Source organism: Lycium barbarum, chromosome 12, assembly GCF_019175385.1.
Source record: "Lycium barbarum isolate Lr01 chromosome 12, ASM1917538v2, whole genome shotgun sequence".
NCBI classification, from domain to species: Eukaryota; Viridiplantae; Streptophyta; class Magnoliopsida; order Solanales; family Solanaceae; genus Lycium; species Lycium barbarum.
In genome coordinates, this window is record NC_083348.1 from 94,754,165 (window position 1) to 94,776,872 (window position 22,708).

General features: G+C 34.5%; 3 protein-coding genes across 4 annotated transcripts; 2 read left to right on the plus strand and 1 right to left on the minus strand.

Moving 5' to 3' along the window:
- Positions 1–277: 277 nt before the first annotated feature.
- On the plus strand, positions 278–4,079 carry LOC132622841 (ATP synthase subunit beta, mitochondrial). The gene is made up of 9 exons (XM_060337510.1): positions 278–969; positions 1,644–1,719; positions 1,879–1,967; positions 2,228–2,345; positions 2,442–2,545; positions 2,632–2,790; positions 2,897–3,121; positions 3,207–3,518; positions 3,706–4,079. The coding sequence occupies exons 1-9, from the start codon at positions 514–516 to the stop codon at positions 3,817–3,819; spliced, it is 1,653 nt and encodes a 550-aa protein (XP_060193493.1). The 5' UTR covers positions 278–513; the 3' UTR covers positions 3,820–4,079.
- A 511-nt stretch (positions 4,080–4,590) lies between these two features.
- Positions 4,591–8,107, minus strand: LOC132624847 (loganic acid O-methyltransferase-like). Its single transcript, XM_060339579.1, has 4 exons — positions 7,792–8,107; positions 7,175–7,502; positions 6,045–6,403; positions 4,591–5,175 (listed from the first exon to the last, which is right to left on the minus strand). The coding sequence occupies exons 1-4, from the start codon at positions 7,861–7,863 to the stop codon at positions 4,804–4,806; spliced, it is 1,131 nt and encodes a 376-aa protein (XP_060195562.1). The 5' UTR covers positions 7,864–8,107; the 3' UTR covers positions 4,591–4,803.
- A 4,086-nt stretch (positions 8,108–12,193) lies between these two features.
- On the plus strand, positions 12,194–21,139 carry LOC132623793 (integrin-linked protein kinase 1-like). Of its 2 annotated transcripts, XM_060338606.1 has the most exons (11): positions 12,195–12,686; positions 13,304–13,396; positions 13,694–13,777; positions 13,981–14,048; positions 14,142–14,262; positions 14,582–14,655; positions 14,742–14,804; positions 18,363–18,454; positions 18,544–18,632; positions 19,974–20,086; positions 20,813–21,139. In XM_060338606.1, exons 1-11 carry the CDS (start codon positions 12,417–12,419, stop codon positions 20,949–20,951), a joined length of 1,206 nt encoding a protein of 401 aa, XP_060194589.1. In that variant the 5' UTR covers positions 12,195–12,416; the 3' UTR covers positions 20,952–21,139. The 2 variants fall into 2 exon arrangements, with proteins under 2 accessions (XP_060194590.1, XP_060194589.1); XM_060338607.1 differs by lacking the exon at positions 13,304–13,396 and having other exon boundaries at positions 12,194–12,686.
- The last annotated feature ends 1,569 nt before the right edge of the window (positions 21,140–22,708 follow it).

Here is a 22,708-nt window from a genome sequence, read left to right on the forward strand (position 1 = left end):
TTTTTATTTTTTACTATTTTTAGGGTTACTCCAGACCTCACGATGTGGGATTTCACTGAATTGTTGTTGTTATTGTACTATTTTTAGGGTTAGGGGTAATTTTTTTGAGGTACAATTTATGCTATTTGAGGATTTGATGGGTTGTCTCGGTGTTTCTGGTTAAATCTCTTTTTCCGTTGTTTCCGTCAACGTAACAACATAAATTATACTGCTATTTAGCGGTGCCCGTGAACTTAAAGGATCAAAATAGTTGTGTGTATACTTACGGAACTATTTTAAACTTACATCTCAAATGTAGCGGGTCATTTTCTCGCGGCTAAACTGAAAAGAACAAAAAGAGCGGCGAATAAACAGCCAATGATACGAACACGTGGTGCTCCAACATTGTTTGAACGAGGTCTCAGCAGAATAAACCGTTCCTCTTCAAACTGATCACTCTCTTTTATTCACTTCATCACTCACACGTACAAATGTAATATCACCTGCACCGAGTTTGTCACTCTGATCACACTAATGGCTTCTAGAAGGTTCCTCTCCTCCATGCTCCGCTCATCCTTACGTCACTCCTCCTCAAAATTAAGCCCTATTCACCGCCCTTCCCCTGCCGGCCACCTTCTCCACCGCGCCGTCAACTACGCCACCGCTGCGGCGGCGAAGGCGGCAGCGCCACCACAGAAAAAATATGTTCCTCCGACGGTTAAGGATACCGGCGGTAAGGTCACCGATCAGTACACCGGCGCCGGTGCAATTGGGAGTGTATGTCAGGTGATCGGTGCTGTTGTGGATGTTCGGTTTGATGAAGGGCTGCCGCCTATTTTGACGGCGTTAGAGGTGTTGGATAATGATATTAGACTGGTACTTGAGGTAGCTCAACATTTGGGAGAAAATATGGTTAGGACTATTGCTATGGATGGTACCGAAGGGCTTGTGCGTGGTCAAAGAGTCCTCAATACTGGATCACCTATCACAGTAACTTCATTATCTCGCTTATTACTTTCTATGCATTTTATTTACAAGCTATATTTCGTTACACAGGATCCTTAGCTAGCGTTTGGCCATAGAATTTGTGGAACTTGAAAAAAAGAGTTTTTGAACTTGTGTTGAAAAAAGTACTACTGCTAGTTTTTGGAACTTGAAGTTGTGTTTGGACATGAATTTTACTAGGAAAAAATTTGAAGTTTTGTGAGTGGAAGAAAAATTTCACCCAAAAATTGGTCCAAACCAGTTTCAATTTTTTTTCAAAAGCTGATCAAATTCCATGGACAAACAATGTTTTCAATTTTTTTGAAAAAGAGTTTCCAAAATCTATGGCCAAAATGGGAATCTTCCTTGAAGTACCCGTGTCGGATAGATGTGATTTGGGTATCGATTTGTGTGGATTTTTCGAAATACTCTAAACATTGGGAAAAATGTTACACTTATCATACCATTAGTCACTTAGGTTACTATATATTGTCTCTCAATTAGTTGACCATAAAACTGTGGTCTTTTGTGATACTTATCGGTCTGTATGTGTCTTTAAAAAGGATTTTTATCCCCGTATTTATTTTATTTCAGGATCATATAGGGTCTTTTTCTCTGAAGAGTATGTTTGCTAGTTTGGTGCGCTTGTAATCCTTCTAATCTTGGTTTTGCAATGGCAGGTGCCTGTTGGCAGGGATACACTTGGTCGTATTATGAATGTCATTGGAGAGCCCATTGATGAAAGGGGTGATATAAGTAAGAATCTGCCCATTAGCTAAAATCATTTGTTTTGCTGTTAATGGTACTAAAAATATGTGATATGTAGCTTTGCTTTTTCCTATTTCATTTTTCATCTTGATTTGATGAGCCTTTTCTTTTTAATGCTTGCTTGATTGAGATGCTGTGGATCTACAGAAACGGAACATTTTCTCCCGATTCACCGTGAAGCTCCATCTTTTGTTGAGCAAGCAACTGAGCAACAGATCCTTGTGACTGGAATCAAGGCATGTGATACTTATTTGTATATTAGGAGCTCAACACATCGCAATCTTACAGTTTCAAGTCATCTGTCGTATCTCTATACTTTTGGTGGAAACAAAACAGGAATAGCAAATATATGATTAGCCTGTGTAATTTACTAAGTATATATTTTCATGTGGAAATTCTTTTGGAAGACGATATACAAATCATTTGCTGTTGAATGCATAAATCATGTTGTTGTCTACTGTCTCTGGTAGTATGATTTAGCTGCTTTTGATGACAGGTGGTGGATCTACTAGCTCCGTATCAAAGAGGTGGAAAGATTGGACTTTTTGGTGGTGCAGGTGTTGGAAAGACAGTGCTTATTATGGAGCTTATTAACAACGTTGCGAAGGCTCATGGTTTGTTACTAGTGTCACTAGGAGTAAAAAAAAGAATCTTCATGTATTCTCTTTTTTTAAGTTAATTTTGGTTTTATGTTTGCTTCTTGTCCTCAGGTGGTTTCTCAGTGTTTGCTGGTGTTGGTGAACGTACTCGGGAGGGTAACGATTTGTACAGAGAAATGATTGAGAGTGGTGTTATTAAGCTTGGTGACAAGCAGGTCTCTATAGATAACATTTGCTTTTCTATACATAGTGCCAGACATTTCTTGCAATTGGCTGATTTTGTATGTACATTTATTCTCAGGGTGAAAGCAAATGTGCGTTGGTATATGGTCAGATGAATGAACCTCCTGGTGCTCGTGCTCGTGTTGGGCTCACTGGGCTGACAGTTGCCGAACACTTCCGAGATGCTGAAGGACAAGATGTGCTCCTTTTCATTGACAATATTTTTCGCTTCACTCAAGTGAGCTATCTTTTCACATTCCTTAATTATATTTTTCTTTTTTAATTGCTTAAACTTTGGTAAAATGATTTCTCATTCTTTCCCTCTTTCGCTATGACTGCTCTAGGCCAACTCTGAGGTGTCTGCTCTGCTCGGTCGTATTCCCTCTGCCGTCGGTTACCAGCCAACTTTGGCTACAGATCTTGGAGGGCTTCAAGAGAGGATTACTACGACCAAGAAGGGTTCTATCACATCAGTCCAAGCTATCTATGTGCCTGCTGATGATTTGACTGATCCAGCCCCTGCTACCACCTTTGCTCACCTTGATGCTACAACTGTGTTGTCTCGGCAGGTTATTTTCTTATATTGGCAATTATGTTTCAGAAAAACACTTTCACCCTATTTTTATTTACAACATTCCTTTTCTCCCTATGCAGATTTCTGAGCTTGGTATTTATCCTGCGGTGGATCCTTTAGATTCTACGTCCCGTATGCTTTCTCCTCACATCCTAGGTGAAGATCATTACAACACTGCACGAGGTGTACAAAAGGTTCTCCAGAACTACAAGAATCTCCAGGATATTATTGCCATTCTGGGAATGGATGAACTGAGTGAAGATGACAAATTAACTGTTGCTCGTGCACGTAAAATTCAGAGGTTCTTGAGCCAGCCTTTCCACGTTGCAGAAGTATTTACTGGTGCCCCTGGAAAGTATGTGGAGTTGAAAGAGAGCATCCAAAGTTTTCAGGTAACGAAGAGCTACTTTCTTACTGATTCACCGCTCTCATGATGTATCATTGTAGGAACAAATATGTGTATCCACTTCATTCTTCTGCTGAAATTTAACCATCATCTGCTATTGTCTTCATTGAGCAGAAATTCATTCTGTATATAACTTTAAACTACATTTTCATTTGGATTTTCATTCTGTGCAGGGTGTCCTGGATGGGAAATATGATGACCTATCAGAGCAATCGTTCTACATGGTTGGGGGTATAGAAGAAGTCATTGCTAAGGCTGAGAAGATAGCAAAGGAGTCAGCTAGTTGATTATTTAGCTGCAGTTTCTTGTTTCTCCTTTTGTTTTGTTTTTCCTATTTGGATAGATAGCTCATTAAATGGTAGAGAGACTGGAGATGCTCAAACGGCTTTTTAGTTCTTATAATTTAGTCTACACTAAGCATTGGTTTAATTCTCTTCTCCTCGTAGTTTTCTAGCTAAGTTGATTTGAAATGAGTTACAGGATGTTAGAAGCTCATTGCTTCTTTTCCATGATGCTCTTCAATACTATGGATCAATGTGTTTTGACCTTTTCTGCCTGCCAAATAATGAACTTGATACATCTATGATTTATATACAAAGTCTAGAACCTCTAGTAATTTTTGGGACGAATGAGGATATCTCAATCCTCCTTTATCTATCTGTTTAGGGTTGCGCCCAAAATTTGTAGGAAATTTACTTAATCGTCATTTTATTAACGGATCTTTGGTTTTGCTTTGGTGGAAGTCAAGTCAATATCTGGTTTCCATGTCCTTATATCACAGTTTCTCCAAACATTACATACTCAGTTTGGTCATGAACATCCTCTTGCAGCAGTTTAGTTTTCTGTTTTTATTTCCAGAAAAGTTGGAATTACCATATAAAATTTCAACTCCAGAGGGGGTTGTCTTCCTTCATTAGACAGACGAGCAAAGGCAGATTCTGTCAGTTTAACTGAGCTTCTTCTTTCTTTTTTTTTTCTTCTTTATATATATATATATATATATATATATATATATATATATATATATATATATATATATATATATATATATATATATATTTTATAGCAAAGCCTCAGTAAAATCCGATATGATCATATGTTTAACTGAGCTCATTGTTCTCCCCTCGAACTATTTATGCCATATGCAGAAAAAAATTAAAATTCACAAATACAACACGATCACACGCTTTCTGAATGCCCCGACTCTATGTCTTGGATTCGCCTTTGCAAACAGGTGCACAATAACAAAGTGTTGAGGCACATGATAAGTTTTAAGAACCAACGTAGGTTCCTGATTTGGATGTTTTGGTTTTACGCTTGAGAAACACAAAGTAGCTGGCCTCTGTTCGATATTTATCATCGTATATAACTGGATGTGATTCAAACTTTTCAGCGCAACGTCGAAACAATTCCTCAGTAATGTCTTTCCCGAAGTGTTGCTCAAATAGTGCCTCTGTCACTACTCGTATAGATAAGATTACAGTTTGGACATCATGTACAACTTGCCTCAGTGGAGAAGGAAGCTTCTCAAACCTTGCGATGTCAAAGCATCCATGTGCCTTTATCAGTGTTTCCAATTCCATTTGAGATGTGTAATAGTATGGAAGGTTGAAAGAGTCCAACTTTTCTTCAGATACAGTGCCCTGCAATGGAAGTTCCATCATTTTAGCTTTCGATTAGTTCAAGTTCCATGGATTGAATTTGCAAGAACAATCGAGAGACATGAACTTCGAATTGAACTCTGTAGTTATGTCAAATAAGGATCTTAAGTTTCCTGTTCTCTTTTTTTTTTTTTTTTTTTTTTTCGGATAACGGTGGTACACTGGATTAACTTATGCACACCTCAACTATTTCATCAATTATTTGTTACCCTCCCCGTGTGGAGTAATTCTGCGATTCAAAAGCATACTGATAGAAGCTTGACATAAAAGAAGGATAGCGTGGTCTGAAATTCAAGAAAAGGATTTGCATTAAATAAAAAGAAAAGATAGGAAAACGATGCAGAAATACAGCAGTCTACGTGGTTGGGGAAATAGGAAAGATAGGAAAGCTTGATCAAGGCTTAAGTAAATGAACAAAATCACCTAACTTTTTTTTTTCTCGGCTAGTATTTGAACCCCTGATTGTTTCATCCTACTTCATTGGCAACTTAGACTACACCCTTGGGTGCAAAGAAGATTATGTTACATGGCAGTGTAAATGTTTTACAATATTTTGTAGATTTTAACTTTGTGACATCAAATTAGTTACCATTTTAACATATTATCAATAAATATTTATTATAAAGATTTACCTAGATCGAATTACCTTATAAATGACTTTATTGTGTAGTACTTTTTACACCACATATACCTAAAACTTAAACTCTTCAAATAAGCTCTTAAATATTTATTTTATACCGTAGCAAGTAGTTTGATCGATCATTTGTCTCTTAAACTATCTTTCTTTCATTTTCTCTGTGGGGTTCGGAGGAGGATATCTTAATTAATTAATTAGGTGGTTAAATAATTACCATGTTGGCCATATCATGTAGGCAAGATCCAATAATGCTGAAAGTGACCCCCATGGCACACTCAGAAGCAAGCACTCCCTCAAGAAGACCAAGAGTTATGATCACCATTAATCCTCCTGGAACCAGCTCTTCAGCCCTTGCGTCCAAAAAGGATTCTACATCTTTTCTGAACTGATTTGAATATGCTGCCTCTACTTCTTTTGCTGCCCCACTGCAACTGTAATGAATTCTTCCCTTGTTCCATGCTGCTGACTTTCTATCCATGACCTTTTCGGGAATCCTTGACAGATATAGTAGTGCCGTAGAGCTGTGGGCAAAGTGTAGGAAAGCCTTTGGAAATACTCTTCCATGGAAAGAACCTAGACATAGTAGATTAGGATGTTTGGCCTTACAAATACTTGTTAGAAAAGCAATATAAGTTATATATATCGTCAGTAAAAAACTTTTACTTATCATATCACACATATAATATCTACATATAATCCTTTTTAAAATATGAAATTTGTAGTCTCGAAATAAAACATAAAATGGTGTAAAATTTTCCTACACTAGCAGTCTATATAACTTAAACTATACTAAAAGTAACATATAAAAATTAGTGAAGGGAAAATTCACTAACAGCACTTATAATGACTAACTTTTTGTCGTCATTAATGACAATCAACGATGGAATCTTCGATCGCTAGAAGGAGGTATAATGATGTCACTTAAAGTTTTTTAACGACCACAATGCGGTATCATGAACTAACACCCAACATGGGTGCATTAGCATTTCAATTTGGAAATCATAAACTTTTTTAACGACCGAATTGAAATCAAATCGTATACGTATAATAACTATGCTTTTAACTACCGGTGAGGGTTAATTTTCTTTCAATCTTATTTGACTAATAGCAATCTGACTAGGACTTTTAGTTATCGTATTTTTCCTCACTAAAGGCTATTTGTTTTCTAGTAATGACATGTTTTCTAGTTAGTATGTCAACTTTTTATCGACCGAACTAGACTATCTACCGTTTTATACTCCATTTACGTTGCCTTGCGTACATAATTACGTTTAACAATCCTACAGGGGGTTTGACTTTTATTCTACATATAAATAAATTAAAAAACCTAAATACTATAAGTACCTGGGACTCCTGCAATGAAGTAGTTTGGTTTGTTGCTATCTATGTAATTGAAAAGGGTGTTGAAATCGTTTTGGACTAGATCATTAAAGAACATAAGGAATTCTGGTACTAATTGAGGGTTCTCTTGGTCTTCTTCATTAGACTTATACTTTTGTTCCACTGCTTCAATTATATTTTGAGCAGCAAGATAGGTGTTTCGTCCGATAGAGCACCCAAAATCTGCAATACGAAATGGGTTACAAGGATCAAAATGAGGGTTTATTCCCACATCAAGCTGCTGGTCAATCAACTCATCGATTAATTTCTTCGAATATCCAACTAGTTGTTTCTGCAAAAAAAAAAAAAAAAAAAAAAAAAGCTCGAATTCAAAATCCAGAATCACTACGGTCAGACTAATTATATACGATGAATTATATACCATTCAAATTTTTTGTGCATGCATATTCATGATTTGAATGGATTCAATTGAACCCCTAAGAACTGCTTTAGCACCGCCTCTACTGGTGAACTTATTTAGATGCATTAACTGTGCATTTATACTATCAATATGATCCTACTTTGTTAATACATCATCGCGAACCTAATCCTCGATTTAACATACAAGATAATTATATCACCTGGAATTCAGAATTTTTAGCGTAGCTCTTAGGGCCATCACCTCCATTCATGTGAATTTTCTGGTTATCCATACTTGCTATTTTTAGTTTTGTATGGAGGATATTTGAGCCTTTAATTTGTGAGTCGAAGACTGGGATAATTTCCAAAGCTAGAGAATCATGCTACATTTATAGGAGATTGACCACAGAAGTTCATTGGCAAAAAAGAAAAAAAAAAACTAGTCAATCTAATTAGGTTCACTACAAAAATGTCTTTTTGTGAACTTCATAGGATGGGAAATAGATTCCCTTTCTCATCATAATAATTAAACTAATCACTATGCTCGTGAATCAACTTGGTGTTTACATAAGAAGGCAATCATCAATTACTTCAAATAAGTTGTATGCCGTGAAATTTTGTTGTATGGTCAGTTGGCGCTAACTTTAATGATCCTCGAGAGGATTAATTACTTAATAGTCCCCTTCGACCCAATTTATGTGATATTCATTTCTTTTTAGTTAGTCCACAGAAAATGATAATTTTCTGTATTTAGTACAATAACAATTTAACTTTAAACTTTACATTTTACTCTAATAGATGATTTATAGCCATATAAATATCTACGACTTATTTTGAATCACAAGTTTGAAAAACCTTCCTTTCATTCTTAAATTTCGTATCGAGTCAAACACCTTCACATAAATTAGAACGAAAAGAGTAGTTAATTAAAATGTGTTACAATTCAAACTGGCAGTGTCACGAGTTCGAATTTGATTACTTTAATGGCTACTGTAATGGACCTCTTCTTACCCTGTAAAAGATATGCAACCATAAACAAAATACTGTAGATTTGATGGATATTTCCGTACTACGTAGAAATATTAATGAGTTCCTACTGATTATTATAAGAATTTTTTACTCCTAATTATATTGGTAAAATGGATATACAAGATCATTTCGTTGTTATTTCATCCTTTTCACACCACCAGACATACCAATACATATATAATCACAAACTTTATTACTTGGCTATCGCCTATCAAGATCAACATATTAAATTGCTTTCATCGTCTAATTTAATTGTAAGAACGCATGCCAGCTATTATCATGAGGGTATGGTTTCAGATATTGTTGCTCACGTGAAACATGATAGGAATACCTTATTATGAAAATTTGTAGTTTGTGGAGCTACGCATAAAAGATTTCAACACCATAGCAAACGTAAGACAAAGATCCTTTGATTAGTTTGGCAATTGGGTCTTAATCGATCGTACGTTTGTTGATTTGCGTGATAAACAATTGAATTATTGATCGGACTGTGACTTTGAATTAATATTTCAAGATTTCCTTATTGCCAATTTGCATTAGGGTGAAAATCGTTTTCACTCCCCAACTTTACTTTAAAAATCAAATCCCCCTCCCCCCGCCTCAACTTTTTAAAATTCCTATTTTACCCTTAGATTATCTACTTTTCTTTTTTTCTTTTACTTTTTAAAATCATGATTTCTTTATCTCTTTAATCTATGTAACAAATTGTCTATAAAAAAAAATATTTTATTTTCGAGACAGAAAAGAAAAGTGAGAAACACTAGTTGAGTATATAACTTAATGTCATCCTATAATGAAATAAATGAGAAGCATAAGAATTTTCTTTTACTAATAACATGTAAAAATAATTTTATAAATATATTTCAATGAATGTAATGTAAAATAATTAAGAAAAATAGAGTTATATTCTATAACAAATTCCTTAAAACTATCTATTTTTATCACAAATGAATTTTAATTCATAATTTAAAATATTCCATTAATGACAATCAAAACTCGTTTATATATTGACAATAGAGAATAAGAGAGAAGTGAAACTTAACTATACATATACACACATGCATATTTGTGTGTGTGCAAAAATAAACGGTAATTTGTGTTGTGTGTGTGTATATATATACACACTTAATGCATGTAATATTAAAATCCATAAATCATAAAAAGTAATATTTGATTTTGTGATAAATCCATAAATGGATCATTCTACTTATAATATGAATTTAAATAAAAATGTATAAATATCTAGGTTAAAATAAATAAATTTTATATAATATAGAAAGGTATTACATAGATGGAGCATTGAAAATGCCAAGGGTCAAATAGACAGTGCCTAGGAAAAAAGGGAGAGAATGTTTATTTTTCATAGTTGAGAGGGAAGTTTGATTTTTGAAGTAAAGTTGGGGGTGAAAATGATTTTTACCCACTTGCATTAACATTATTTTTTATGTTTTACCTTATATATCTTTTATTTATATTCTGTGAGAAAATACATTAATATTGACCCTATGCATGTTCTCCTACCATACGTTTTTCCTTATAGATTACTATTACATTAATGTAACATTATATTTATATTTTGTGGAAAAATATATTCATATTTAGCTGTTCAATATATGACGGACCACAATGTTTCATTTTCACACTCTCTCATTTATTTGGATGGGATGCTACTAATAGGACCACAAATAATTAGTGTTACACAATTTCAAATAGCTTTTTGTGGACCACATCTATTAATTTTTAATAAATATGTACGAAATAATTTCTATTACGCGATTGATACATCATGATTTGATGTTTAGGAAAGGATTCTCTGTTTCAATTTGTTTGAATGTATTTCCTTTTTAGTTCGTGTCAAAATGAATTACTTTTTTTCTAATTTGAAAATAAATTCACTTTATGAATGATTTACAGCCACACAAATTTTCAAGGCTTATTTTGAACCACAAGTTTCAAAAGTCTTTCCTCTTTCTTAAATGTCGTGCTTAATCAAATGGGTTCATATAAATTGAAATGGAGGGAGTATACAATATGTATAGCAGGGGATAAAAAACAGTAAGGGGTCATTTCATAGATAGTCGAAATTGTAATCTCGGGACTAATTTATCCCAATATAAGTGGAATAAGAAGGTATAAGCTGAGATATCCCAACACTAATTTTTGTACCATATTTGATACAAGGTATAAATTTATCTCTACCAAATATGGTATAAAAATTAGTGTTGGAATATCCTAACTTATACCTTCTACCAAACGACCCCAACTGGCATTTGGGTGGAGAGGAAGTCCACCGGCAGTCCAATCATATGGCATTTTCAACTTGTCAAGAATATGTAATATATATATTAAGTAAAAAATTAATTAGATCATTGTAATTTGTTTACTATAGTTGGTATATAGGTTCCTATCACCCTGCTTGGACAGATTATTTGATAAACAAAGAAGAAAAACAGAAATTCGAAGAAATTTGTGCACTTGTATTTTGTAATCCTTTAATTATTAGTAGTTAATTCTTTATTTTCTAGTGAAGATCTCTTACATTATGACCACAGGTGAATTTACTCAACAAAAGGACTACTCCCTGCGTTTACCTTAATAAAAATCGATACTCCTATGTGTTTACTGTTTACCACAATATTCATATTAATTGATGTTTAGTTTTACGTCTTGAGAAGTGATCTGGGCAACAAGTAATTAATGTTAAAAATAAAAAATGAGAAAAATATATTTTTCTCTTGATAAGCTGAAAATGACAAGTAAAAGTGAAAATATATTTTTAGTATAGTAAAAGTGAAAATATATTTTTAATACACTGGCCAAGTAAAACGAACGGAGCAACTGCTATTAAGCAAGTACAGTCAAACCTCTCTATGATTGCTATTTGTTATAACACCATTTCACTATAAAGGCTTGATTTTCTCCTGAACTGATTTTCATGTTATATTTTACTTATCTATAACAACATTCTATCTATAAAAGCAGTGACATTCATTATAGCGGTATACTCTTTATAAAATTACCTCTTTATAACAGTCATGCTCAAATATCGTGTTGGAGAAATACCGAAATTCTATCTACATATGACAACCCCAATGTTAATAGTGAAAATTTAGAACTTGTGAGGATGTTGGTAGTGTATCATCACTTATAGCCCAAATCTCATCTCATAACACCAATCAAGCAATGGATGCTACCACTTATATGGAGTTTTGATGCAACACTTTCGATCCTTGAAACTTACACTAATAAAGAGATTATTGCACAAGTAATTGTAGAATTCTAACGTCAAACTTTAATTATTTAAATTCTTAATTAATTTTAAATGCATATGTTCCTTAAAATTTAATTCTTTATCAGTAAAGTACAACTAGCTATGAATTTATTAGTAATTTATTAGTCTTTTCTATTTTTAATTAATGGGATATTAATGATTTTAAAATTAATAAGTATATAGTTTTCGATTGTAACATAATAGTGCAGGAAAAAAAATTATTTAAATATTTTAATTTATAACAGTAAAATGAGGTCTGATATGTATACGTGCACCTGCACCAGTAAAGAGATTTGACTGTACAAGAAATAAGTCGTGCACGCCTCAGTTTGGATATTAGGAATCGAAAACACCAAAATGAAGAAGAATCTTAAGAATCTTGGATTGAGGAATCTGGACCGGAGGGTGGGGTCGAAGAATATACAAGAACTAAGCAAACTTCGTGAAAACCCAAAATCCATTTCTTCGACAACATCACCATGACAAGAAACGTCTTTCTTTATGTTACATTTCCTCACACAGTGTTGAAACTTAAATTCTTGAGATATGGAGAGTCCATTAATATTAATGCGGCATAAAGATTCTTCAGATGGGCGTATAGACATGCAGATGATAGGCACCTTCTTGAGTTTCGCATCAAGGGGTGACAGAGTTGGTCTTAACCAGATGTTGAGGCAGGGTATTTCTCCCAATGTGCAGGACTATGATAAAAGAACTGCCCTCCATCTTGCTGCCAGTGAAGGCCACGCCTCTATTGTTGAGCTTCTTTTGGCTTATAAGGCTGATGTTAATCTCAAAGATAGGTGGCGCCGTACTGTGAGTACTTGAATATATTAGTGATACTGTAACCGCATTCATACTATATGTTGAACATAAAACTTAGGGGTCGTTTGGTTGTTGGTTAGAGAGGCAGGTATTAGTGATCCAAGTATATAGTAGTATTATTTTATGCAGGATTTAGTCATTCATGTATTTGTTGTTCCATCTTCTATTTTACATCGATTCCCTCATAACTTATAGTACATGTATTGATTTCTAAATTGCAAACCAAATACCGTATTAGATGTGTTGAATTTTATACATAGCAAAAGAATGCTACCAAACATGGTACTGTATTATTTATGCAAGATTAAAAACATGAATAAATTAGCTCCTAACCAGCAACCAAATGACCCCTTATAGTGCAAGAACTTTTAATGCGGTGAGACTCTATGAAAGTAGGTTAGTTACCATTTTTAACAAATAATTACTTGATGCTTATCATATAGATTTACTTGTAATTACCTTATAAGTGACCTGATTGTATAGATATGTTTTTACGCTAAAATGCATAGAACTTAAACTATGCTTTTGAAAGTATACGCTTTTCAGTTATAACATGATATGATGAGGAATTGACCATCATTATTTCCCTTTCAATTGGTGCTGTTAAGCCCTTAACAGATGCAAAATTGTACGGGCACCGTGACATATGCAGGATCCTTGAGGTCTGTGGTGGCAAGGATTCCAACAGTGATAATCCTTTGGTAAGTCGTCATGGTTCATGTTGAAAATGCATTATAGATGAATTGAGGGCAACAACATTGGGAATAAATTTGAATTTAATTCCAAATAAAAGGACACAAAGCACCAGTTAAGCTAAAAAGCATAAGTTTGCACTCATAAAAGTTCCAAGCCTATTGGTGCAGTCTGCAGTAAATTAATGAACATCAGAATTTACACATGAAACTGCAGTTTCCATTTACTCCTCTCTATTGTTTTTGCTAATTAATCTTTGTAAGAAATGTATTTTGATATGATAAGTTGAATTCTATGACATGCAGACTGTTCGGCATGAAGGGGATTCAATTGAAGTGAATATTGACATATCTGAACTTAATATGCAGCACTCATCAATGATTGAGCAGGTATTAATTGGGTATTCCAAAGCTTGAAATATCACGGTGCTCAGTATCTTCAAGGAAACTTTCCAATAGAATGTACAACTATATTTATCCTCTAGATAAACAAGTGTCAAGCGTATAGAAACGAGAATTCTATCAGAAGAAGGGCTGTTTCTTTTACTTAGCATTTAGCTTTGAAGGAACTTAGGCTTTTGTTTATTTTACAGGGCTTATTTGGGGAGTCTGAAAAGGTCAAATGGCGTGGAACATGGGTGGTCAAAACAGCAATCAAAAGGCATTCAATTATTTTTTTGGTACTATTTTAATGATCTAAAAAGGCTTTCTGGATTAATTCTTCCTTTAACTATTTTCAATATACTTGCCGCAGGGTGTTTTCTGCAAAGGTTAATACTTTACTGAGGGAACTTCGACATCCAAATATTTTACAGTTTCTTGGATCAATTGTGCATGGTGACGAAATGATCTTGATCACAGAGTATTTGCCAAAAGTATGTTGGTTTTTTACCATCAATAATATTGACAGAAACAGTTTAGATGTTTTTATTGTAGGAGGCCACCTAATTAATGCCAATAAACATGATGATCTCTAGTTAGGAATGACATTGTTATTCAATTTCAATAATGATATAGAAGCGAAATATGATACTTAAATAAGTGTATGCTAATTGTTATAGGACTTAAGACTCTGTATTAAGCTTAAACATTGATCTTCAGAAACGAAAACCCAAGATCTTTCAGTAATTTGCTACAACTGGTACTTGATATCCTAAACATGATTTTCTTATTCTGTTTTCTCTTGTATGTCAGGGAAACTTGCAAGATATTTTAAGAAAGCGTCTTGACCCCCCAACCGCTTTGCGTTATGCACTCGACATTGCTAGGTACAACATTTCACTTCTTTTATGTTAGGTTGATTTTGTTTTATTTTGTGAAGAACAAATCACATTAGTGCTCATGTGGAACACAGGGGAATGAATTACATCCATCGGCACAAGCCCTTGCCTATCGTTCACAGTAACTTGCATCCGAAGTATGTTTATTCGATTTTACCTTATTAAAATCTCATTTCTATTTTTCTTTATTATCTTCTATTTTTTTGAATTGTAGCTGAGTCCGCTTTCCAATCATAGGATTGTTGGTGTAAACGGCCCAAAGATACTCTTAACATGATGTGATATTGTCCGCTTTGGGCCAAGCTCGCACGGTTTTTCCCAAAAGGCCTCACATCATTAAGAGTATCCAACTCCTTATAAGTAGCTCCTTTTTCTTTTCAGCTACCAATGTGGTACTTTGTTCGCACACCCAAAAATCTCCCCCTCGAACTAAGTTCCACGTGGCTCATTATCACACCACGGGTCAAAGATTCAACATGTCTGTGTGCCACCCATATCGTCAGAGTATTTACGGTCACCGAATCCCAAAGGCTGTGAATGCGTCTTCAAAGCTACGGGTAAAGGTCATAAACCGGCTCATAGACGGGCAAAGGCAGTGAGTCGGGCCCCACACCACACTCCGCCTTCTTCATACTCATCCCACCAAACCATTGGCTCTGATATCAGTTGTTGGGATAAAACAGCCAGAGTTTGCGAGAGTGATCATCAATAAAAGTCACAAAGTAAAGTGCACCACCACGAGAGCTTACTTTAAAAGGACCACACAAATCAGAATGTACCAACTCCAGTAAATCATGCTTTCTTGAAGGCGAATGACTTTGAAAGGAAACTTTTTTCTGTTTTCCGGCTAAGCAATGAACACATCTCATTAACTTTGCTTGTTTCACTCCAGAAAACAAATTCTTCTTAGCCAAGTTGTCAATCCCCTTCTCGCTCATATGACGCAGCCTTCTATGCCATAACTCTGATGAAGTATCATTCTCCACCAAATTTATTGAGTCACCACAAATGGAGCCCTGAAATAAGTACAAGTCAGATATCTTGTAACCTCGAGCCATAACCATCGAACCTCGAAGAAGCTTCCACTGGCCACCACCAACGGTTTGATCATAACCCTCATCATCAAGCTTTCTTACAGAAATTAAATTCAGACGAACATCTGGAGCATGCTTGACATTGTTAAGAACCAACCTCGAACTATTCTTACTTTTCAAGCAAACTGTGCCAATACCAAATACCTTAACCTCACTATCATTGCCCATTCGTAACATTCCAAAATTACCTGGAGTATAAGAAGAAAATAATTTCTTCTTTGGCGTGACATGAGAAGTGGCACCTAAATCCACAAACCAGGTAGACTCATCACAAACAAGATTGATATCATTTTTACCACAAGCAACAAGAAGATCATTTTCAGCAACAATAGCAACACGATTTTCATTATCGCCTTCTTTCTTTTTCTTTTTTCTAGTCTCTCTTAAACTTGTAGCAATGTTTCTTAATGTGCCCTTTCAAGTGACAATAGTCACATGTAAGATTCTTGTACCTGGAGGATCTTGACTTGCTTCTACTTTTACCTCTATCATTTTGACCTCTGAAATTGCTTCTCCCTCTGTCTTCGATAACCAAAACATCAGAGTGTGAAGCTGAAGAAGACGAAGCTTGAGATCTTCTTCTCATCTCTTCATTCAAAACACCACTCTTAGCATATTCCATAGTTACACCATCACTGGGAGCAGAATTAGTCAAAGAGACTCTAAGGGTTTCCCAAGAGTCTAGCAAAGTATTAAGAAGCCAAAGTCCTTGTATTTCTTCATCAAACTTGACACCCATTCCAGATAGCTGATCAAGGACACCCTGAAAATCATTTATATGATCAGAAATAGAACTGCTCTCTTTGTATCTAATATTCATCAATTGTTTCATTAGAAACAACTTATTATTGCCAGTCTTCGAAGCATAAAGTGTCTCGAGCTTTTCCCACAAGCTTTTAGCATTTGTCTCATTCACAATATGATTTTGAACATTATCTTTAACTCATTGCCTAATATAGCCACAAACCTGTAAGTGCTCAAATTCCTAATCCTCATCTTCAATAGACTCGGGTTTCTTAGAAGCGCACACAGGTAAATGCAATTTCTTGACAAATAGAAGATCTTTCATCTTGCTTTTTCCAAATATGATAATTACTACCATTTAAACAAACCATCTTGCTCATATTTGCTTTCATCATTCAAATAGACGATCAACACAACCAAATACAACCACAAGCTCTGATACCACTTTGTTGGGAAGAAACAAGCAATAACCAAATTGCACGACGAGGTAACAGCGGAAGAAATACCAAGTCAAAAACTTCCCACACTATTTGAACCAAGAGAAGACAATATACACTAGCACAAATGGAAATTCGGACAGCAATTATACCAACAACAAAATAGCAAAGCAAGCAAAATAAATCAATTTGCAAAAGACACCAAATTTACGTGGTAAAACCCCTTCAAGATGAAGAGGAAACATCCACGGGTCCAAAAGCTCCACTATATCAAATGAGAGAGTTACAAAGTTCTCAAAAATGGCTACAATATGAATGCCAAATGCGGAGCAACAATAACAACAAGAACAACCATCAAACAAGAGAAAATAGGGAGAAAGTCACCCAAAAACGCAGCTACTGTTCACCGACTAAAATCCACCTATGTCAGTTCCCAATCAAAGATTAAGATGAAAGGAACACGCCGTCCAAAAATCAGCTCAATCGGACAAGAAATGAAGCGGGAATCGACAAAACAAGTTGGCTGCACAAACTGATTTTTAAGAAGAAAAAATCTGCACTTTCTCTCTCAATTTTTGGTTGAAAGGCTGCTCACTATCACTCTATTACTTGCCCCCAAATCAGACCTAATAGGTCTTTTAATGTATGGGCTGAAAAATATATGTGGGCTGGACCAAGTTGGGTATTTATTTATCCACGTAGAAAGGGAAAAAGCCCAAAACCCAACAAGGATCAGAGAAAATAACTAACTTTTAGTTTAGATCTTGGTTTGTGCTGAATTCTTATGATTATTCTAGTATCAGTATCTTGGTGTTTAATCACTTTAATAGATAGTTGTTAGAGAAAACTGAGTGCTTCATTTCTTTCAGTTTGTCTGTCAATGATTTTCTGCAGCAGATTCTAGAGAGTTTTTTTGTTTGTAACAGTATTGTCAAAGCAGTAGGTTGTTCGCATCTGTGCATTATGTGCCTTGCTAAGCTGGCTCAAGTATTTTAGCCTCTTGAATGATCAACTGGTTTATTACTAAATAACTCAGAGCATTTAGGTATGTCCATGTTTTACTGCCAGAATATTCCATTATCGAGGACATGAAAATGCCTTTTATCTTAAAGAATTCCAATTATCAGTAGAACTTTGAGTTAACATGCAGTTTGACGTCAAGGTTTTAACTTATGCATCATTCATTTGAATGAATGGCGCAAGTAGGGTATCTGTTCATTTTTCTTTGAATATGTTGATGACTACACGCCAACTGTTGGTGAGCCTATGAAAGCATTTTAACCCACTTTACTATGCTGTTTCTATCTGTGTGACAAGTCAGTAAAGTGATATATGCTGAAATGAAAACTAATTTGCTTAGTTTATGAAGAAATTTCTAAATAATCTAGATAAGCTGAAGTCTTTTCTTAATTTGGTCCAGGAATTTGTTACTAGATGAAGGTGGGCACTTGAAGATTGGTGAATATTGGGTTCAAATATTGGATAATCAGATATATGCAAATCAAGACTGTTGTACGACGACCTTTTGGTTCTTGCTAATTATTTATTCATTTATTTTGGGTCACATACTGCAGCTTATAATGAATGTCTTTCTTTTTCAGGCCAAGTAAACAACGGATGTAACTTTATCAGCCATTTGTGTCATGACATCAGCAAAGATATTTATTCATTTGGCCTCATCTTTTACCAGGTACATTCAAGGAGTTCTGTTATCATATATGTATCAGCATATGAAAATAATCCTCTTCTCTTCTCTTAACTGCTTTTTGTTAATAGCATATTTTACTAGATTGAAGAGGTGGCTGCTATGACTATAGGCCAGCTTCTCCTCAAGTTCTTTGGTTTACTATTACGGTGTTTGAATTTTCAACCTAATAAATGAGCTTCTTTAAGTGATTGAATGTTGGTCTGTCGTCTGCAGTTCAGAAAAGATTGTCTAATTTTTAGATGCAAATGAGGGAAAAGTTCTCCAATATGGCATTGATTGATCACGGGCATATCCCTTGATTATCGGTGTGTATGTGTTAGTATATAGAAGAAAATCAGATTTTTTTTTAAGGAGTGCATATATGTAGTTATCACATATTGATGATATTTGAACGACAATCATTATAGAAAATTGAGCTTTAAATATTTCAGTCCATCAATTATCAACATGTGATGCATAAACCGATCCAACTTTTGGACTACCTTGAATTTGTTGGATCTTCTTAAAACTAGTAACAAAATTCACATAAAATGGTGATAGATTGATAAATTGAAACAAAGGATTGTTACTTTAGCTGAACTTTAGAATTCCACTCATTATTATTATTCGGTCTCAATGCTGCTACTTGGTTCAGGCATTAATTCTTGACCATTTTACGAGTTTGATGAGCATCATATAGATTGGCTAACTTGAAAAACTACGGAGAACTTAAAATTATTTTATAAAGAACTTGGTGACATTCATTGGAGAACACTGATCAGACCGTTAAGTCTCATTTGCTGAAGTATTTAAGAAGTCCCTCCACTACTTAAAGATGGGAAGTGGATGATCATAAACCTTTTTTATGCATCATGAAAAGGGTAGCTGGACCTTTAATTATTTATTCTGAAGAAGGACCTAGCTGGATTTACCCAATACCTAGGATTAGACTAAGCTGAATTTCAGTTTGAGTTTCCAGTAATCAAGAGGACGAGTTTGGGTCCTCTATATTCCAAATAGTCTCTAGCATAAGCTTTCCTTCAGTTGTATGCCCAATTTGTTTCTCGTTAGATGGAAGTTCTTTCCCCACAGTGAAAGCTCAAACCAATGGAAAAATAGTGACGGAATGAGCATGATCTAATGTTGTTTGATGCGTAAACTCAACATAGCGGTAGTTTGCTGTCGCTTGTACTGGTAGAACTTTTTCTTTGGTTCATTGTAGTGAAAAATTGTTGCGTTGAATATCGAGTAAGTCATCTTTCTGCTTACTTCTTCTTACCTTGACTCGACTGTTATCACATATGCTTCTATTAATATTCAGTACTAACAGTGGAAATGCTGCAGATGCTGGAAGGAAGACAAATAACTGACAGGACCAGTTCTGAGCCCATGCATATCAAGTCTATTGATTTGGAGAAAAAGTTGTATACAGGTCGATACCCCAGTAGAATTCTTCAGTAAGTCAATCCACTCAATCGTGAAGCTTTTTTTAACTTCTCCATTACATGTCTCTTACTCCAGCTGCAATTGATCTACAAGCGATCACTCTGTTAATGCCCGAAAGGATTGTCTTGTACTGAGCTAACTTTGTATGCAAGTAGTTCTAGCCACATCACCAGAACATCCGAGCTTTCCATTTCTTCTCTTTCCACTGCTTCTTATACTGTAATCCGCCTTGGTCCCTATCTTGCTCTCTTTCTTTACAATATTGTCTATTCTATTTGGTCTAAGCATCTATGTTCTTTAGTTAGTTTTTTTTCCCCTCTCTTTTTGTACAGAGAATGTGTTAGCTAGTTAGTGGCTTCTAAGTAATTCATATGAAATGAAGAATATGTCAATTAGCTAACTCATGGTATGTGTAGAATCATTCTCACCTTATTGAAAAAGGAAAGAAATGACATCAGGATCCATTTTGATAAGAATTTTAGTGATGCTAGACTATCTGGTTAGAACAACTCAGTATATGTTGAGATGATAGTACTGCCAGAAATACTGCTGCTCCTAAGCATTCATTATTTCAAGATTTACATGAATGCAAAAGGCACAATATCTTGATTCTTATCTAATGTTACCCTTCTAAGGGCATGCAACTATGAATAATCGAATGCTTTTGTTTTTCGAAGATGATTTTTATAATATTGGACTTTGTAGCTACATTGACAGCATACTGTTATTCTTTGCAGGTTAATAGAGGACTGCACCAGTACAGTTCCTTCTACAAGGCCATCATTTTCTACAATCATAGAAATTCTAGAAGAAGTCTCTTTATTATCAAGAAAAACAGGTTGCCCACCTTGCAATAAAAGCAACAGCCCCAAGTAAAGGAATTTGCTAGTGAAGGATATGTTTTTTAATTTTAATATAAGGATATGCTTGATATACCATAATTTTGAAAAAGTCTGAAGAACACTTCTGATCCTGGTTCATGAATTGTAATTTGTAAAGTATATCTCTGAGTTTCCCTAGTTGACTTTCATCTATTTGACTTTGTTTGTAACTTATGAATTTAATTCTTCTTCTTTTTCCTAAACTTTCTGTTATCTTTTTGTATTAAATATGATTTGACCTGCACATATTAAAATTAATACTAAAATGTTGGAGTGGGAAAGAAGATTTTGTGTTTGACTTAGATGTACTTATAGATTAACACAAGGAAGAGAAACAAAGAAACAGCTGTACAATTCTAAGGTTTACTTTGCAGCCATACATAGCTGTAATTATTTTATACTCCACATATTTAGCGAATGAGGAATTTTCTTTATTAGGATTTTGTTTTGAATTTGACGGTGGCAATTGGCAAAGAGCAGTTGATGTCATCCGATATGGAATATGGAAGTAATCACCAATCATTATCTGCATATCTGAAAATTGAAAAAAAATAAAAATACATCGAAGTCAGAAACTACGAGGATCTCTATAGGAAACTCGGATAAAAAGATCTTGAATCAAAATAATTCAGAAGATCCTCTTAATTTCGATCATATATCAACTATATATGTCTCATTTTTAAATTAGTTATTGTTGATTATATGAACATTTCTATTAGAAGTGATTTTGTTATACTGACAAATTTTACATTAGTCATCAACACGTGTCACCCTCTTTCTTTATCTTAAAAACTAGGAGTACATTTTTTACATACGCAGAAAAGTAGTAAACTAAACCCTCAGAGATTGTTAAATAATCATCTAATTTCTAAAAACAAATTATTCTCTTAATCGATTCATCTTCGGCAAAAGAGGACGGTGAGTAGAGGATATGTGAATATGAGATGTCTTCTCAACAACGCCAAACGATTTTAGAAGTGGCAATAGTAAGATGGAAAACCAATTATTAGGAAACAAACAAAACATATAGGAAAATTATACTAATAATTTCAAGAACATTATTTTTTTAATCAGGGAATAGAAGAATTATTAATTGATGTTCTTTTCTAGTGAAGGTTATGCATATGATCTTGAGACGCTGCTACCATCCCGTCACGATTCTCGGAGTTGCTCTTTCTTGGGAATTGGCTGTTCGTTCTAATATGAAGAAACAAATTACCCCTCCGTTCACTTTTGACTTTTCACGTTATTTAAGAAATAATAAGTAAAGTGTGTATTTTACCATGATGCTCATATTAACTGATATATAATGGTATTGGTTTTGAAAAATGATTTGGAATGAGCAATTAATGTTAAGGGCAAAACAGGAAAAAAGAATTTGTCTTATCTTGATATGTGAAAAATGTCAAGTAAAAATGAAAATCTATTTTAGGAATAATAGACAAGTAAAAGTGAACGGAGGGAATAAATAGTTGTATAATTGAAACCAAATTCAACTGTGAAGGTGGATCCGAGTTCACAAAATTATTCATCTTTACGCTTACTTAAAGGTAACCATTTCCACACATAAATCTTCACCTGCAGCTGATTATCATATGATATGTAAAATTCAACTTAGTGGAATTTTGGATAACACGCTAGTTGCAACAAATTTTAGCTTTATTCAAGTTCTGGAGATTATAGTAATTTCTAAGTAACTCTCCTAACCTCATAGAGGTTGGGAGATAAATAACACAATGCTCCCGTCCCGTC

What these genes read in the sequence shown, in the direction of transcription:
- LOC132622841 (XM_060337510.1), top strand. Translation starts at nt 514, where the DNA reads ATGGCTTCTAGAAGGTTCCTCTCCTCCATGCTCCGCTCATCCTTACGT. An exon ending in TTAAGCTTGGTGACAAGCAG is followed by an intron (nt 2,546 to 2,631) that starts GTCTCTATAGAT and finishes ATTTATTCTCAG; the next exon opens with GGTGAAAGCAAATGTGCGTT. An exon ending in AGAGCATCCAAAGTTTTCAG is followed by an intron (nt 3,519 to 3,705) that starts GTAACGAAGAGC and finishes CATTCTGTGCAG; the next exon opens with GGTGTCCTGGATGGGAAATA.
- LOC132624847 (XM_060339579.1), bottom strand. Translation starts at nt 7,863, where the DNA reads ATGGATAACCAGAAAATTCACATGAATGGAGGTGATGGCCCTAAGAGC. An exon ending in CTAAAAATTCTGAATTCCAG is followed by an intron (nt 7,503 to 7,791) that starts GTGATATAATTA and finishes TTTTTTTTGCAG; the next exon opens with AAACAACTAGTTGGATATTC. An exon ending in CTTCATTGCAGGAGTCCCAG is followed by an intron (nt 6,404 to 7,174) that starts GTACTTATAGTA and finishes TACTATGTCTAG; the next exon opens with GTTCTTTCCATGGAAGAGTA.
- LOC132623793 (XM_060338606.1), top strand. Translation starts at nt 12,417, where the DNA reads ATGGAGAGTCCATTAATATTAATGCGGCATAAAGATTCTTCAGATGGG. An exon ending in CCAACAGTGATAATCCTTTG is followed by an intron (nt 13,397 to 13,693) that starts GTAAGTCGTCAT and finishes TATGACATGCAG; the next exon opens with ACTGTTCGGCATGAAGGGGA. An exon ending in TACCCCAGTAGAATTCTTCA is followed by an intron (nt 20,087 to 20,812) that starts GTAAGTCAATCC and finishes TATTCTTTGCAG; the next exon opens with GTTAATAGAGGACTGCACCA.